This window comes from Corvus moneduloides, chromosome 13 (assembly GCF_009650955.1).
Source record: "Corvus moneduloides isolate bCorMon1 chromosome 13, bCorMon1.pri, whole genome shotgun sequence".
NCBI classification, from domain to species: domain Eukaryota; kingdom Metazoa; phylum Chordata; class Aves; order Passeriformes; family Corvidae; genus Corvus; species Corvus moneduloides.
In genome coordinates, this window is record NC_045488.1 from 16778401 (window position 1) to 16796421 (window position 18021).

The 18021-nt window shown below is 38.7% G+C and overlaps 1 protein-coding gene across 1 annotated transcript in view; it reads left to right on the plus strand.

Moving 5' to 3' along the window:
• Nucleotides 1-18021, plus strand: part of TLN2 (talin 2) — a 146565-nt gene that overhangs the window by 41062 nt on the left and 87482 nt on the right. The window contains 1 exon segment of the mRNA XM_032123451.1: nucleotides 15384-15554. Coding sequence (XP_031979342.1) covers nucleotides 15419-15554 — 136 coding nt within the window. The 5' untranslated portion in view covers nucleotides 15384-15418.

Genomic DNA, 18021 nt, shown 5'->3' on the forward strand with positions numbered 1-18021 from the left:
CAGTCTCATTAACACTTAAGTAGATAGCCCCTCCTGATAAACTACAGAAAAATAAATTTCTCTTCCCCACATTTGGTATACAGCTTGAAAAAAACAAACTATTGGGATGGTTTCTTTTGTGTGTGTGATTTTTTTTTTCTTATTTTTTTTTTAAGCAATGATTCTGTTTTAGAACTGTATTTGAAAAGAACAAATTTTGAAGCAGTTTCACAACTATTTAAATCACCATGATGGTAACAACATGTATTGAATTGGAAAATTTATCTGGGGGCCTTTGTGCAGTGCAACTAGAAAGGAGCAATATTGGGATGGTCTCTTCATTCTCTGCTACTTCTGGTTTTATTCTTTTCTAGATGTGGTATGTTCCAGAGGCATTCAGTTTTTGATACAAGTCCAGAAAGTGTCAGCCTTCATTGATGATAGTTCTGAGTAGAGGTGAAGATGCCTCCAGCTGGTGCTCTGTGCTTACAGAACATGGGGACTTGAAAAGGCTTCTGGTGTCTTTGTTAACAAATGGCTGAAAACAAAGACAGGTAGCAGTTGCAAGTGACTGAACTACTTCACAACTGCACTTGAAATATATTTTAGAACTTTAAAATATATGCAAGTATGGAGGAGGACATAGTGATGTCCAGGAAGTAGGGTGGCTGGTTAGTTTATGGGCAGTACTGAACAGGAATTTGGCCTGTTACTGTAATACAGATACTTGTCTTGCAGATCAATCCCTTGTGCATTGATACAGCCACCTAAGGGATGGATCAGATACGCAGATGTTCTGTGTGATGAACTTGCTTTTATCCTGACCTTAATTTCTATCAGGAAACTCATGAGGTGCAGGCTGCTGGCATACCTTTAATTAGATGTAATGGTACATTATTTGTGCATTACTGGAGACTTGGCAGGCATTGAAAAGTTGGATGAGTGTGATCAGGGATCTAAATTTCAAAGTAGCGAACCACTGTATTGCCAGTTTTAGTGCAGGTGATCCATTGGGTGCTGTAATAATTGTCTTAACTATACTGCATTTACTCGATTTGCATTGAATCTGTTAACCTGCAGTTAACAGTTGTATAGGCATAGAGCTGATGTTGCTTAAAAGTCCACTGAAAGGAAAAAATCACTCTTTTAACCAACCAAGACAAGAAAAACATTCAGTGATTAATTTGTTCTATCAGAAATGTTTTTGCCAGCTCTGGTCAGTTAAAATTTGCCAGAATGGTTTTGTTGCTGTGGGACTTTCTCAGCTAAAAGATGTTCCCTGCTATGTAGCTGTATGCACATATAGCTTTATTCTTTAACGTCCTGATCTTTCTAAATTGATGCATAAACTGGTTTCAAATTTGGATAGCTGCTGTGGATCAGAACTTCATTTGAAGTTTTTGGTTGTCCAGGAGATCTAAAAGTGGGATGAGAGCCTTCCATAATTGCACACATGGAACACAAGTCTTTGCTAGCAGCAAGACCTGGGCCTGGATAATACTGTGCCTGGAGGTGTTTGGAGATACTTGGAGAGAAGCTGGTGTTTGTTTCAGAGCACTGTGGGGGTCCAGGATTGCTAAATGGCAAAACTGATTTGCCCATCCTCATGATTATTAAACCACTATGATATATTCGCTTTTGTTTAGAGTAAAAACTGACAAATGATACTAAGAAACCTAGGGGGAAAAAAAAGAAAACAAAGTCTAATAAACAAAGCCTGAAAATATCCAAACAAGAAAATCCACCGCATCAAAACAGCCAAAGCCTTGAAACAGAGTTTGTCATCTTTTAGAAACAGAACTCTATTTTTACCTTTTTTTGCAGCCATACTTTCAGAAGGGAGATTGCCCAGAGACACCCGAGCTGTAGTGCTTTAGACTGTTATTCCACACAGGGACAGTAAACTATGGAAAAGCACAGTTAATGCAAAACAAATGGCTTTGAGAGGTTGGTGTGATTGTTTAATTTATGTTAGCATCCAGACTTGTGCTACAACTGTTTTCATAATTGACTAGGCAGTTTCAAAGTGTTTACCTGTAAAGACTCAAGAATTTATTTATTTATTATGAGCTTGTATGTGTGAGTAATTTAAAAGCCTGGACTGAATTTTATTTTCTTCAACACAAAGACATTTTGGCAATGCAAACTCTGACTCCTAAAGGGAAAAGGAAACTTACGACTTCCGGAGTTGTTTTCTTTCCAGTGTGTTGGCAGAGAAGGTACGTGAAAAACAGAAATTAATGGACTGGGGATAAGAAAGTAACTTGTTTGTATCTTGTTACTGGAAGCCTTCCATGTGATCAAACACTACTTTCAGACAAACTTGTTTTCTATTAAATGAAGTTTAATTTTGAAGTAAGGTCCTGTTTAGTTGTCTTTGTTATGCATATAATGACATAAAACCTACAGTAATTTAAAAGCTTGTATATATTAGTACGAAATTTTCTTTAGAGAGTATGTGAAATACATACTTCTGTGGCTGTGTTTATGAAGAGGGAAATTAAGCTGAAAAATAAATGTGATGTATGAATATTGAAGTGCCAAGTAAATATTGTCATTAACAGCCTGGAGATTAACCTGATCGTGACAGACATTGACTGTTTTGAAACAGTTGCCAGGGAGAGTGGAGAATGTGATCATGTAATAAGTGATTTCTCTAAGCCTTAGGAAAAAGGGCCATGCCTTTCATTGGTATGAAACAAATAGCTGAGAAGATGACTTAATTCTTTCATCTGAATACATGTAAGAGGTAACAAAAAGAACAAGGAAAAATCATTACTAGAATAACTTCACAGATAAATAACCATTTCTGTGCTGTAATGCTCTGAGGAGAGAATGTCACAAAATGGTAAAATTGGCTTTGGGCAAAATGTCGATAAATCTCACGCCATGTTCTTAATCTGTTGGAGTTACTTTGACCTTGTCCGCATCACTGTTCTAAATGTGTCTCTGGCTTTGACTACTCATCTGGAAATGGTGCTTGAAATACTGAAAGGTCACTAATGGAATTTTGTCCTGCAATTCTCCATGTTTGAAAAATGTCTTTAGTGAACTTTCAAAGCAACCTATAATTAAAGCAGCATGTCAGTTTATATCAGATACGTCGAAAGACAAGGTTAAATGAAGGTGTTTTAGGTACATCTTGAAATAGGCTTTGAACAATAACAAAATATCTGAATTTAGCTTCAACCGTTTGAAGTCTGCCAAGCTGACTTCAAGCTTATTGGTAAGATGTGCTCTTTCTGAGCACATTTGGTGTAGGAGGAGGTTTGACTTTAGATTAGCACACAGTTGGCAGTGTACTAGGCTAAGTATAATCTAATTGACATGTGATGTTTGCACACACTGTTACACCCTGATAGAAGTTCAGCTGTGTTTCATGATTTCTTTGTTTCTGTCTCTGTTGTAGAAGTAGTGGATGTTTTGGGGTTTGATCCTGTTCCTTTCAAAAATGTAAGTTTTTCTCGAACTTAACCCTGTTCATAAATTTTTGAAAGGATGACACTTCTGATTTCTGTCCTTCCTTATCCGGTAGGTATGAGCTTTTCCCTTGGGGGGGTAGGTAGTACTCTTAAAGCTGGAGCTCAGTCTCTGTGTTGTCTCTTTGTGGCTGTGACAGAGATGTTGATTTGATGGGTGCAAGCACACTGTTCTTGCGCAGCTTTTCTGTTTTCTTTAGTGTTGCTGAATTCTGGTAGTAACTGAGCCTTCTGCAGTCTATTGCTATAGGTCTTTTTCCTTTCCTCGGCTGCTCTTTTTTTTTTTTCCTCTTTACCCCTCTGTAAGCTGTACTCAAAGTTCTTTCGACTAGCCATTCCCTGTTTGTTTCTTCTGTTGGAAGAAGTGTTCTTATTTAATAAAAAATAATGTAGTAATCAAAAAGCAGAGTCTGACATCTCTGCCAGAACCTGAGGTTCAGAAATGTTTACAGCTGGCCTTTCAGATGGCATGAAACGGTTAAGTTTTGGGACACCTTGTTGTTCCTTCCCTTCCCTCTCTATTCAGGTGTTGGCATCAAGAAATGAAGAGATCATGCACTAAGCTCATTCAACCTTGCTTCAGTAGCATCAGCCAAAGCATTGGTATTCTAAATATTGAAAACTATGGTTGGTGACTGTGTGTGGTAAATCTCAAGTAAGTAATGGAGGTTGGAAGAGCAAGAAAAGCTTTTTTTAGTAGCTATTGAAACCCAGTGGGAGGAGATTGCATGATCTGCTGTTTTTCTGTTTGGCATATTTTATGAATACACACAGTCTACAACTCAGATGGTGCAAACTGTTGTCTGTGGTTCTCCAGGATCATGATGACAGTTCCATGTGACCCCCTTTCTAATGAGGGATGTATGTTGGATTAGGATTGCTGTCTTCACTGGCATGCAGATTTTTAAATTTTTGCTATTTTTCTGTAAACCCTTTTATCTCCATGATGTGAAAATTGATAAAGAATGATGAGTTATTAAAAAGTTGTGTTAATCTCATGTTGATGCCAAATTGAGATTGCTTGTGAGAAAAAATTGTCTGGATGATACTACAGTAGATGGGATAGAGACCCAAGTGTTTAAGGAGTAGAAGCATAACTGGATTAATTATAATTTAGATTTAAGTAGTGCTTGGCTTTGTTTTGAGTTCTCCACTAGGTATTATTAGGCCAAAAGTGTGCTAAACTAGTGAACTTACCTGGTGCTAATGGGAAAAAACCCTAACCTGTTGAGCTGAGTTGTTCTTCTTACTTGTTTTGTGTGCTTAGGTTTTCTAAAACTTGTTTAGTCTGCTTGCTGTAGGAGAATAAGAGAGTAATAGTTCAAGTTTCAAAAAACACTTCACGTTCACAGGTATTCTTACTGATCTTAAGCAGTGTCCAGTGTCTTGGCTTCTAACAGGCTGCATTTCGTTCCAAGAATCCAGCTCAGCTGCCTGTGGAGTAGTTCCAGTGCATATAACCATGTAAAGCAAGGGTTGAAGAAATGCCATGAAGTGAATTGTTCTGGTGGACTTGATTCACCATCTGATCCTGGACAATCTGCCTCTTTATGGAACTTCCACCAGCAGTATTGAAAGATTCAGAGAGGAATTGCATATAATAGTTAGCATGGTTCACTTGATGGCTTTTCAGGATTGTTATTGCAAGTGTCTCTTTGGCCTGTCATTTCCAGTGAGTTGTCATGTACCTTTTTTGCTAAAAACTCCATGCTGTGATTCCTGAGGCCTCTTCAATAACATTTTGTGCCGAAAAAAAGTTGGGTCGGGTTGAATCAGTAGGATCACAGTTCTTGTCCAATTGTTTTTGCAAGGAAAAGTTTATGTTCGTTTTCAACACTGGTAACACTCTGCATAAGTGACACCAAAAATGCATCTTCAAGTCTGAAAAATATCTGTGGGAAGCACGCAGAGATTTTTTTTCATTTTTACTCCAGGCCCATAACCTTATGATCGGTGGTTCATATTAGGATTCCAGCAGAGAATTGTTTTGCTTGCAACAAATTCTGTTAAAAGTACTGCTGCCAGCTTGATTGTTAGGTTGATGTTGACTCCTCCAGTATTAACCTCTGGGGTTTTTTTGTTTTAGCCTAGTTTGGACTCAGTGTTAGCTGGGTTATTTTACTCATGTTTCATTTGTTCTGTGCTTAATTCTGTTTCAAAGAGAATGTCCATGATGGCAGCAGAGTTCTGTTTACACAAGTTTAGACGACGCTGGAAATGACTGGCCAAAATGTCTGTTAGTTGTTGAAAAAACTACAGTAACACTTGATGTTAGTCACAGTAAGAGGTGCCTAAGCAAAGAAATTACTCTATAAAAATATTACCTGTACAGATCAGAGAATCAAATACCTAAAGTATTAGAAAACCTTAGTAATCCTTTTAGAGTTTGGTTGTACCATAAGGCTTCTTTATATGTGTTCTGATAGTCTGATTCTTAATTATGATTTTTCTTTAATCCTGTATTAGCGTGTAGTAGCTTCTTAACTGATCATATTTTTACCTCAGAGTAAACCCTAAGATTTTCTCTTACTGCACAATACTTACTTATTCTTTAGTTTTTACTGACTTTTCACAGTGGCCTATCAGCAGAATGTTTTTCTTTACTTTTTGACCAGTATTTTATTACTGTAACCGTGATATGTATCTGACCTACATAAATAGCACGTAGTGGTGGCGTTTAATGAGAAGACCAGAATCATCAGTATCTAATGCCGTTTTATATTTATACGTAGTGTATTATGGAAGTCAGCTTTAGGCTGCATGCTGAGCATTTGAGGGGGGTGGGGGTTTGTACCACTATGAGAAGTTCTGGATTTATATTCTGGTGGTTAAGCCAGATAGTATTCACTATTCCCTTAGTTGCCTTTTTATTTTTGTTTGTTTGTTTTTTTCTTTGTTTAAATCACTATCTTGGAACAAAAAACACTATGGAAATGAGTATTTTCTGTGGCAGTGGTTTTGCTAGAATTTGTATTCCTGACAAACTCAGATCCTGAAGATTTAAACAAAAACAGTAGCTCAAGCTACCATTTGGATTTGTTTTGAGCTATGTGATTTTAAAGTGCACTACATTTTTCTGTATATGGCTGTTTTAACGTGGAAGGGATTTTAGTGCATTCTGTATACTTGAACAGAGAAAAATTGGGTTAGCTTGCCTAAAGAGTACCTGTAACTTTGTCTGGGACTCACTTTGCCATGCTTTCCGTGATATAAATGACAGTCAGTCTCTAAACTGTCAACCTGAATTTTCACTAAATGACTGGGCTCTTTACGAAGCCTCCTGCTTTTCAAATGGGCCTGCAAGAAATCCCTTTGCCTTCACCCTCAATTCGTGAAGATTCTAGATGAGCAGATGAGGCTTATTGTGGAGATTGTTTGACTACCAGCATGACTACCAGTTCTGTGAACTCTTCCACGTTCTTCTAGGCTTACTTAGAAGTGGAATGCTGACTTGCTAAACTACAGTTGCATTCATTCAAATAACATTTCATAAATGTTCCTTTTTTTCTGCCTTACTTCCTTTTTAAGTTATCTGCTTTAAGTAATTGTATTAATTGATTTTTAGGACAAATGGATCAAAACCTACCAAGAGCAATTTCAGTGCCTGTTAAGTCCACCATTTCAGATGGAATCAATGAGAGCAGAGAACCATTCCATATAAACCCCGTCACAGGACTGGCAAAAAAATTACTGTATTTGAGCTTCACTAATTTTCTTCTGTGTAGCAAAGCTGTTTCTGAAGACTCAGCAACCCCATCTAATTCTGGATGGCGATGCTGATCAAAATGACCAATGTGGACTTACTGCAGTGATCTCAGTAGCTAAGTGGATTTTATGTTATGAAATAGTTCAGCTTCTGTAACAAATAAAGAAGGTTGGTTATAAAACCTGTAAGAAACTCGAGCAGCCTGTTAGTTGCCTTTATGTTCCCTAAGGGAGATAATCAAGTAGAAGTGTATGAGGTAACTGTTGACTGCTGTTCTTCATAAAAACAACGATCAAGAAGTTCCTGGACACCATCAGACGATGTTCAGGCAAGTGGAAGGAAAGCAAAAGAAGAATCCATATATGGTTTACCATGACGGTTTATCTGGAACTTTGCAATACTGTTTCTCTGCCAAAACATGTCACTTAAAAGGAGTAGTAAAATAGAAAATGCAGAGTAATAGTTAGACCACGGTATGATATGACCAAGACCAAGAGGTCATATCCTAGCTGTGCCATTAAATGACTCAAATAAGAACTCTCAGTCATTTATTACATCCAATTTTGTGGTGCCTCCCAAGAATGGCAGGTGGAGCTCAAAAGTTTGAGTGGTGGCTTCAGTTAATTCAATGGGGAAAAAAAAGCATTGACGTGATTGTAAACTTCAACATAAAAGCTTTAAAATTGTCCTTCAAAAACCTTACAGTATTTAAGCAGTTGAAAATAGTGTGAATATACAGAGCTGTGTTAACAGCCCACTTCGTAGTTCAAACTATTACTAAGTGTGATTTAGAATCTGGGTGAAATGTTTCAAATAGTCACATCTGCTGCTTTGGAGAATCAGTTTTCTGTTAGCAGAACTTTTCCACAGAATAGGAAGTATTTTTAATCTTTGTTTATTTTTCTTATCCTATAATTTACCTAGGTTCTAGAGATCAGAAATATACTTGAAGCTGTATAAGCATATAAGAATATATCCCACTGTAAGCAAGTTGCAGTGCTTGAGATGGACCTAGACTAACCTTACAGGAGTTTGGGCTTAAAAAATAAAGCACCCCTCCAAAAACCCAACAGCCAACCCTTTAAAAAGAGGAAAAAAAGCTCTCAACCAGACCCACACCAAATAAAAATGTCTTCTATACATCAGATACTATTTTAGTAATAGTCTGGCTTATATTACTACTGTCCTACCAAAGACTCTGGGATAGGAACCTAGCTAAAGGATGTGATTCACTTCTGATTTCTACAGAAACTCGTGTTTTCTGGTTTTGGTTTTCTCTTGCAGTGTTCTTACAAAATAGGAACAAAAGCCTGGAAGGCCTTTTCAAAGACATGTCATTGACTGCCGTAGTGGAGACTCTTGCTCCTGAGGCTTGTGATTTCTCTGTTACAACTAGCTCCGGTCTAGCTTTTTGCTTATCTTATCTAAAAGCTGTTTCAGCTCTGTCTGGGACAGTGGCATTCCTCCTGTAGTTTCTTAAAATTCCTACTTCCTTTTGAGGATACATACAAGCAAGTTAGTTTGCAAATATGCCTTTTGACTTAAAAAGCAAACCGAAGCTGAATTACTAATAAGCTGACTGTCCTGTAAACAACTCCTAATTATGCTCAAATATTTTGGTCTCTTGCATAATTCTGCTTGAGGGAACTTCCTTGCTGGGTTCTTAGGAAAATAGATGCTGTTGCTGTATGACTATAAAGCGTGAACTGAGAATGGTATCTGTTAATGCTTACTAAATAATTACAGCCTGCTTTCATAGTAGTCTTTCAAAACTTGCCCTGGTTCATCTTTGTTTTGCTGTGGGGGTTTTTTTATCCAAGTAGTTTGTTTGTAAAATTTAGTACTGCATGCTGCAGATAAATGCAGTGAATTTTCCCTGAGATTCTTGTAGGTTTTTAAGGTAAACTTGCTTATCAGTGTGTGTGGTGTGTGTATACAACCACAGTAGTTGAGCAGGGATTTTCTTTGGGCAGGGGCTCATGTGGGAGTTCTTGCATTTTAATTGTCTGTGCACACTTGCAAACAGAATAAACGATGTTTAGTGCTGTACAGTGTTAAGTTCCTTGTATTCTAACTGATGAAAGGAAGAGTTATGCTTTTTTGCTTGCTTGTTCAAGCTTCAAGAGCTCTGATTAGCCATCCCAGACAGTGTATGGTGTCTGAGGTTGCACGCTACTTCTGGACCCTCCAAGTTCATATCTTTGTACTTTACTGCCCATTTAGAACATCAACTTTTATTCTATTGGTTTACTGCACTTGCCTTCATCTTTGAGCTAATTAGAGGGAAAATGAGATATTGTTTTGTTTCCTTCTGATCACAAGAAGAGATTCTAACTTACTGACAAGACACAATTTCCAGTCCGGTGTTTACAAGTGTGATATCTGTGCGTAAGTGATATTTATCCCTGAAAGCACCTCAACACCGTTCCCAGTGGAGTGGCAATGACCGGTGATGACGTCTTCACAGTGTCTTGTCCAGCAAAGTGTTGATGATGGCTTTGCTGTGACGTGTGGGCGTGCATTTAAGGCATACAACCCACAGATGATAGTTTGGCTCCCATACTGTGCTCTGGTGGAGAATCAGCTTAGTCTTCTAAAAAAGCCTATTAATGGCAGCCCTTAAGCGCTGTTAAGAGCATTGTGGGATAAATGAGTTACAAACTGACAGTGATGGAGCACTAAAGAGAGGGCTTCTTGAAAGGTGTAGTGTCATCTCTTGTATGATAAGATGCTAACACAGGTGCTGTTGTGAGTTAATAGTAAAATGGGTGTTGTTACTCTCTGTGCCTCTGCAGTCAGCTGCCTGTTTGCCTTCTTTGTGGCTCCATTATCCTTGATTTTTGAAGGATGACACTTTCATTTACGTTCATAATTTTGGAAGTATAGAAAGCTATCAGTTCAACTTGGTTTGTGCTTCTGAGTGCATTTTGCTCAAGGAGGTCTTAACAGGCATCAATCCACTAAACAAGTATTTCATGTGTACAATAGAATTAGATGTTCAGCCTCTGTGAGCAACAGAAAATGTCATGTGTCCTGTATTGCTGGTGCCCAGTGCCAGCAGGTAGTTGGTGGGAATACTGAAAAGGATAGAGGACTTCTGTTCCACTGGATTTTGTTACAAAGTTAGTCTAGTATAAAAATACATAGCTTTGCCTCTATTAGCATGTACACATACAGGCTTTTAGGCTGTGACAGTCTCATGACCTAGATTTGTGTTTGCTCAAGCTTGAATGAACCAGTTAAGAAATATCTCCAGGGAGACAGACTTTTACTAAATCATGGCACAGCTTTGCTTTTAGCCATAGCACTGGCGGTGACAACTTTCCTTAACTGGGTGGGTGTGGTGCATGTTTGGCAATGTCAGCGATGGCTGTGCACATTTACCTGGTTTTCACATGCAGGTGGTTTTGGGCTATGTGTTACCTCAACACTCTATGGCAAGGATGTGAAATGAAGGCAAAGAAATGCTCATACCCTCATAGCATTGAGCTGACATTTTGCATTCTCTGTTTGCTTAGCATTGCAGTTGGAAATACACAGATAAAGTCATGGCTTCATCAGCTCAGACACCACAGATATGAGGGTAGGAATTAAGCCAGATGAGTAGGTGAGTGATCAGGGAGGTCAGTGTGCACTAACTGGTTTCCCCTCTAAATCCCCTTTCTCCCATGCATCTTTATTCTGCTGTTTTATTTTATGCTTTTGGCTTGATGATAGTTTCCTGTTGAAATTGTGTGATGCAAGCTTCTGTCCTTGTCAGTATTTGGAGAAACAGCCATTTACCTTGTGTTACATGTCTCTTGAGAGGCCTTGTAAAATGCTTCTTGAGATAACTCTGCTGCCCCTTGCCTTGGTCTGTCTCTATGTACAGCAGCTGATGAGGTAATTGTAATGTCAGTGCCACCTTCCCAGTCTAGCAGAGCTGGGCTCTCAGGTACAATTTAGTTTATTGGGGTATCTTTTCTGGAATTCCTGTAATTGTGGTTTTATTATGTTATGAATCTCAGCAAGATATTGTGGAATGGAGACCAGTTTTTTACATTACCTGAGGCTCACATTCAGAGTATTGATTTGACTTGTGAAGTTTTCAGTAGTGTAGAGTTGGATCCTACACTGATTTAGTACTAGCTTAATGAGACTGACAAAAAATCATGGAAGCTTTCTAACTAGGGCAAGTCTGAACTTGATCATAAGTGTGTCATCTATCTCAGTGCTTTTAACATTTTAACATAGACACATTCACAAAGAGCAGACAACTCATTTTTGCATACTGCTACAGAAGGCTTTTTAGGGAGCTGGTTGGGAAAGCCGTTTGTTGGTGAAGCAGAAGTGGAACAAGGAATTTTGAGAGTAAATCCATGCAAAAACTGTTCATTTACTATGGTAGCACAGCCAGTGTGTAGAAATTACTGCTTAGTTAGAAAAAAACTTTTCTAGAAATTACTTTTGAGACTGATAGAGGAAGAAGTGCAGTAAGATATGAACAAATTAGTTTGTTACTCAGCTTTGGCAGTCCTGGTTAGTTCTGTTTTGCTCCTCTTGAATGACACCAGGAGGAAAAGCAATTTTAAATTAATTTTCAGCGGAAATTAAGGGTGGGCGTGTTTTGGCGTCAACTTTCTTCCTGTTAATTTAGGGACATTTCTCAAACAAATATATTGGGGGTTTTGTTTGAATTATTAGGTTTTTATTTGCAATAGGCAATTACAGATTTATTTTCAGGGAAAATAGACCTAAGATCTTTTAATATGTGTGTTCATCAGAGAACCTTTTTTTTGTATTTAATGTTCAAATTGTTTCACTGAAAATACCTACTTTACAAGATATGAAGAGATGTTTCATTTTGTAAATATTGGTCCTTAGAATTTCAGAAAGCTTTTTTTAATGAAGAGAAATTATGAAAGAAAAATATTTTAACAGTTCGTGGAATATGTATCTGCTTCTAAGTCCACACCTTTTGTAATTTAATAGTAACAGCATCCTAGCTCTAGTGAGAATGTGTCCAGGCAGGGAGCTTTGGGGAAGGATACAGTAACTCAGCTGAGGCTTGCAGAAAGGCTGTGCAAATGGAGTGGAGGTGTCTGCTCAAGCTTTGTTCTGCTGAGGTACAGGGACCAGAGCCCATGGTGACCCAGCTGGGACAGTGTTTCCTTCCTGCTCCTGTGCTGGAGTGTGCTCCTGCCATAGATGTTCTGGCTAATCATGTATAATCACTCCTTAACCCAGAGGCACATATTCCTCCAGCTTGAAGTTACTTATTGCTTGTTCTACTTTTCAGTCCTTTATAACCTCTTCGGATAATATCTTACTATCTTACCTTATATCTTATTACCTTGGATAATATGTGCTTGAAGTATTTGTGCTTGTTTGCTTTGCTGGCAAGGTATCTCTGTGAGCACACCCAGGCCTGCTCATTTTAATTCAAGCACTGGTTAGACTTCTGTTTTGTTCAGATTTTCCAGAACATGAGCACTGTGATGGTTCAGCTCGAGGCCTTGACATGCACACTGTGATATGTATCTGCAGGCACTGGGTTCTCTGAGTTATCATCTATGGTTTTTTTAAGAGCTTGAAGCTGCTGCTGTCTCTCCAAAAGCTGTCAGATCCATAATTTATTATTCCAGTCTTTCACCTTACAAGAACAGATCAGTCACAGTCTGATTTAGAAATTTCCTACTTCATTACCTGCAGAGAATTAGACAGTACCAGGCAAACCATTTAATGTAAAATTCTCTTAATTTCCAGCATCCTTTTAACTTTTGGTCAGCCATTCCACGGACTGAGTGGTTTTGGGTGAAGCACAGAGTCCATTACTTGCACAGAGAAATATTTAAATGTGGTGTGAATCAATGTATAGAAGGTAAAGGGAGCCTGGAAGATATTTTCCCCTTGTTTTTCTCTGTGATCTCAGCCCTTTTTCTTGACCAAGTTCTTAGTTCTTTTGAGAAAAAACAGCTGTCCTGTTCTGGATGTTACCCAGGAGATGGAAACTGCCTGTACCGTTTATTACTGAAAGCCAAGTGGGGAGATTTAGAGCCTGAGGATAATCTGGAAGAGGCAAATGAAAACCTTTCTCTTGAGTTTGAGAACACAGTGTTGGAGGAAACTGATAAGTCATGAACTCTTTTCATAAGCTCTTTTTCAGATGAAGCATTCTTTGGTGCCTCTGAAACCAAGAGCACTGAACTGGAGGAAACCAGACCGTTTAAGTCCTTCTGTCTTTGAGATGAATTTGACCCTGAAAAGAAAGGAGTGTCAGTGCGAGGACACAGTAACAGGTTCCCAACTTGTTAAAGTGCATTAAAGATGTCAGGGATAAATTTGCATGTCTGTTTATGTAGGGAAGGGGAAAAATATTCTTTTGCGGAGTGGAGAACTTAAGTTGAAAACTAGTGAAAGGGAGAACCATCCCTATAAGTAGTAAAAAGAAAAATAAAAATGGAGCAGTTTACCTATGGATGCTGTGGATTCCATTTCAGTGGAGCTTTGTCAGAATGGATTAAATGAGCATCTGGCAGGGACAGCATAGGGATGCATCATTTTGCAATGCAAGGCACTATGCTAGGCTGACGTTTGAGGTGCCTTCTGACACACGTGTTTATGGTTTATGTGGTGCACAATCACAAAGTGAAAATATTAACAAGCTGAGAACCTAAACAATGTACTTCTAAAAGAACGTTCTCTAAGAAACAGGACCTCTGCTTGTTTTTAAGTTAGCCGGTGCAGCATTGGGTCACACAAACAGGAGTACACCTTGCTGCTAGAAAGCTATGGCCCGGTTGCCTTTACTGAAACCTGGTGAGATGAATCCCATGGCTGGGGTGTGGCTCTCGATGGCTACCTGCAGTTCAGAAGGGAGAGGAGGAGGGTGCCAAGAGCTGTCTCTGAAGAGCAGCCATGAGCAGGTTGAAAGCCTGCAGAGTCTGAGGCAACAAAGAGAACCTCGTGGCTGGTGTCTGCTGCAGGCTGCCCGATCCAGGGGAGCCTGTTTACAAAGTGCTGGCTCCAGCAACAGGTGGCATTACGGGCCCTCGTCCTGCTGAGGGACTTCATCCACTCCTGCAGCTGCTGGAAAAGTAGCACCGTGAGCTGTAGGCAATCCAGGAGACTCAGGGAATGCATGCAGGGTAACCTCTTACAGCATTATTACAGGTAATAGACAGCCCTTCCAGAGTGAGTGCAGTACTGGACCTGGTGGTGACCAATGGGAGCTAACTGGGAATGCCAAGGTTGCGGGTAGTCTGGCCTGCAGTCACCAGGCACTGGTGGGGTTGGCAGTTGCGAGGGATATGGGTCATATGTAGGGTAAAGTCAGGCCCCTGAACTTGAGGAAAACAAACTTCCAGCTCTTCAAGTTAGTCAGTAGGATCCCCTTGGAAATTCCTATTTAAAAACACACACATAAATTTATGCAGAAACTATTTGGGGATTCTAGTGCATTCTGTATTTATGGAGAAAGGATTTAAGTTCTGAAGAGTTCTTGGAGATCATTGTGGAAAGTCTAGTGATGGAAGAGAGGTTTGAACTGTTAAAACAGCAAGGGAAGACATTGAAGACAAAACCCAGACTATCTACAAAATCAAACAATACAAAAAGCATCTGTAGCTTCCTGTTTCTCTAAAAAAATGCCGTCAAATTTAGTGTAGTTTCTGAAATAGAACTGAAATGAAAAATAACTCATTCTTGAAGCTCTTGTAGCTGTGCAACAGGCTAAAAACATCTAGCAGATCTAATGGAGACTTGAGAAAAACCATAACACTGTATTGCACACGTCAGAATCTTCAGGGAAGAGTAGTTATGTGCTAAGAAAATCCTACTTTTGATGAAGCAGTTATCTTAAGCTGTTGGTTACCAGCAAGTCTAAATGGTCTAATAAAAATGTGTGATGAGAGAAAAATAATTTTATGTCAGCAGTAGATATGTTGGCAGTATACCCAATAACTGTATTGTTTTTCTATGCACCATTTCAACCTACCTCAAAAAAAGTATGAACATTTAGTATGTGTACACAAGTTTTCAAAAAGGGATTTCCATTACACCAAGAAAAATACATGTTTTGGATAGTTTCTAGCTTGTTGATACTAATGAGACTTCATATAGAAGTTCATTTGAATAAATCTAATTCTATTGAACTAGTTTCATTTGTTTAATGAAAAGCTGAATCTATTAAATTATTAAATTGAAAACTGTAAGCAACAATGCCATTACTGTTTTTTCAGGTACTTTAGTAGGCACTTGCAAGTGACTTGGCACCATGGTAGCCCTTTCCTTGAAGATCTGTGTCCGTCAGTGCAATGTAGTGAAGACGATGCAGTTTGAACCATCCACTGCCGTGTACGATGCCTGCAGAGTTATTCGTGAGCGAGTGCCAGAGGCTCAAACAGGGCAAGGTGGGTTCCTGAATTTGTCCAAAGTCTGTTCATTGCCTGAACTGAAAATAGATATAAACCCATGGGGGCTCTTTACTTTGTCCTGTTCCTGTTTTGTTTTGTTGTTGGTTTTTTTTTTTTTTAAATTTAAATTGTAAGGCTCTGAAGTGAAAGGAAACAAGTGCAAACAGATTTTTAAGTGACAGAAAGTAGCTGAGTTGTCTTTCTTCCTTTTCTCCTGACAAAGGTTTTCCCACAATGGATGTTTTTTGTGAAATTTTGACTTCTTAAATAAATATCTTGTTTGCCTAAAAGATGAGAAGTTGCTCTGCTGCTTGGAGAGCAATTTTTTTGGTATTACCTACTTAAACCACTGTTTCTGGCAATGTTTTCTAAGAAAATCTGGGCAGACTTATTTTGTGCCTCATCAAAGAAGAGAACACAAATTACAAAAGAATGGCTGGATACCTGCAAAATGTGCAAAGAGAAATGTTTGGAACTGGTTAATAACTAAAATTATCACCATGCTGTGCATACCACAGTTACCATGGTGCTACATGTTAATCAAATGTAACTGTCTCTGTACCTATTGAGCAAATTAGGTGAATGCAGACTGGGAAATACCATGGGCAAAAGGTCTGGTTTTAATGTAGTCAAAGTTGTCAAAAAATTCAGGTACTTCAAAGCCCTTTGGTGCTGTGTTGCATATAATGCTACTGGAATGTAATTCTTAAAGCAGGTTGTTTATTGAGGTTTAAGCTCTCCACCTTTACAACCGTTTCAAAAATCTTGTCTGAATTGTTAGAAAAACTTGCTAGTAATGGACTTCATTACTATTACTCAGAATTCCTTCTGCTTTGCAGGAGTCCTTTGGAAGTCTAGTTACAGAGCTTCAGTTTTCAGATAAAAGCTGTACATTCTTACCATGCTGGTCTCTCAAGGCAGAGCTTGTAGACAGCTGTTGAATTCAGACGTTGAGTGATAAATATCCCTGAACATCATGAACCTCAAAGAAAAGCCAAGGAGTTCTCAGATTTTATAGTAGGGCTTTTCCTTTATTTATTATTGCAGTGCAATTACAAACTTCAAAAAGCCTTATGAAGTTGAGTGATGAACAGGAATGTTTCCAATATATCCTTTCCCTTTCTTGGTGGCTCAGAAGACTCACCGTAGTGCAGTATACTTGATAGACTTGTTCTGCACAACAGCAAATGCTCTTGTGGCTATCAGCTGTGCACATTTCACTCCTGCCAGAAGCCTGGTCCCAGCACGAAGGTGGCCATGATTTTCATGTGCAAGTTGCACAGCTCCTGCGATTTCATTACCGGGTGCATGCCCCACAAATGAGTATCAGAGCAGTCTGTGCTTCCTTGGTACTTCTGTGCTCTGTGCAAGGCACTTTGTTTCTAAAGGTCACAACCTATTTATAAGCACAAATTCTAAAATCTTAGCGATGTGATTCTGTATTGCATCTGTATCATAAACATTGCTGTATGTACAGATGACTTGACCTTTCAGGGGAGTTTTTAATTAAGATCCCCAGGGAAAGTTTTTCATCTTATTCAGTTGTTTTTGGAAGGACTCTTCCTTTAAAATTGTGTATTTGTAAGTCAGTCACACTTTTATTAATTAAGTGTAAGGTCTTTTATATAATTGCATAAGTAGTTGTGTGTTTAAAGTAAATGCTGCTAAATGTAAATTATTGCTATGCGTGGCATTTAAGGATGAAATATTATCCAAAAATTGTAGGTATTTTTACCTGTTTAAAGGGTCCTGACACAACAGCTGAAAGTAAACAAGGTAGGGCCCAGAGCTGCTCTAGCAGACTGTGCACTGCTGGCCATGAGAAGGGGCATTAGCTTAACCTGCAGAACTCCAAACAGAGCAGGCTCAGCTGCTGAAAGGTTGTTTGTTGTTTGTGAAGTACAGTCTGTATTGACTCTTCATGCATATGGATAAGCCTTAAATTAAGTCGTGATACTTCATTTTGTGTATCTGGAGTTTAGTCTTTGAAACCTAAGCCTGGGTTTGTTTTGGTTTTGTGTGGCAATGAAAACTTTATCATTTACTTCTGAAAGAATCAATTGACATTGTTTAGCCTTCAAAAGATGCAAGTTTTTCCTGTGTTTGTTGTGGATATAATTCTAGAAGCCTTGTATATTTTTAAATACCTAAGCCTGAATCATCTACCAGATAGATTCCCAAGTTTATAATAAACTCATTCTGCCGAGGGTTGAAAGCAAACTGTGTTTTGAAAATAGAACTGCTGCTTGAAATAGTACACTATGGTTAAGGCCAAACTTGCTTGTATTTTTGGTTAGTCAATTCCAGAGCAGGACCTGTGAGCATTTAAAAAACGTTGTCTCAAAGAAAAGTAGTTACAAATATAATGCACAGTAGATGTGTGACATGTGAAGAGGTGACAGTGAAGCTTTTGTTCAAGTCTTCTATAAAGCCTGATGTACCCTCCTATCTGCTGCTAAACTAA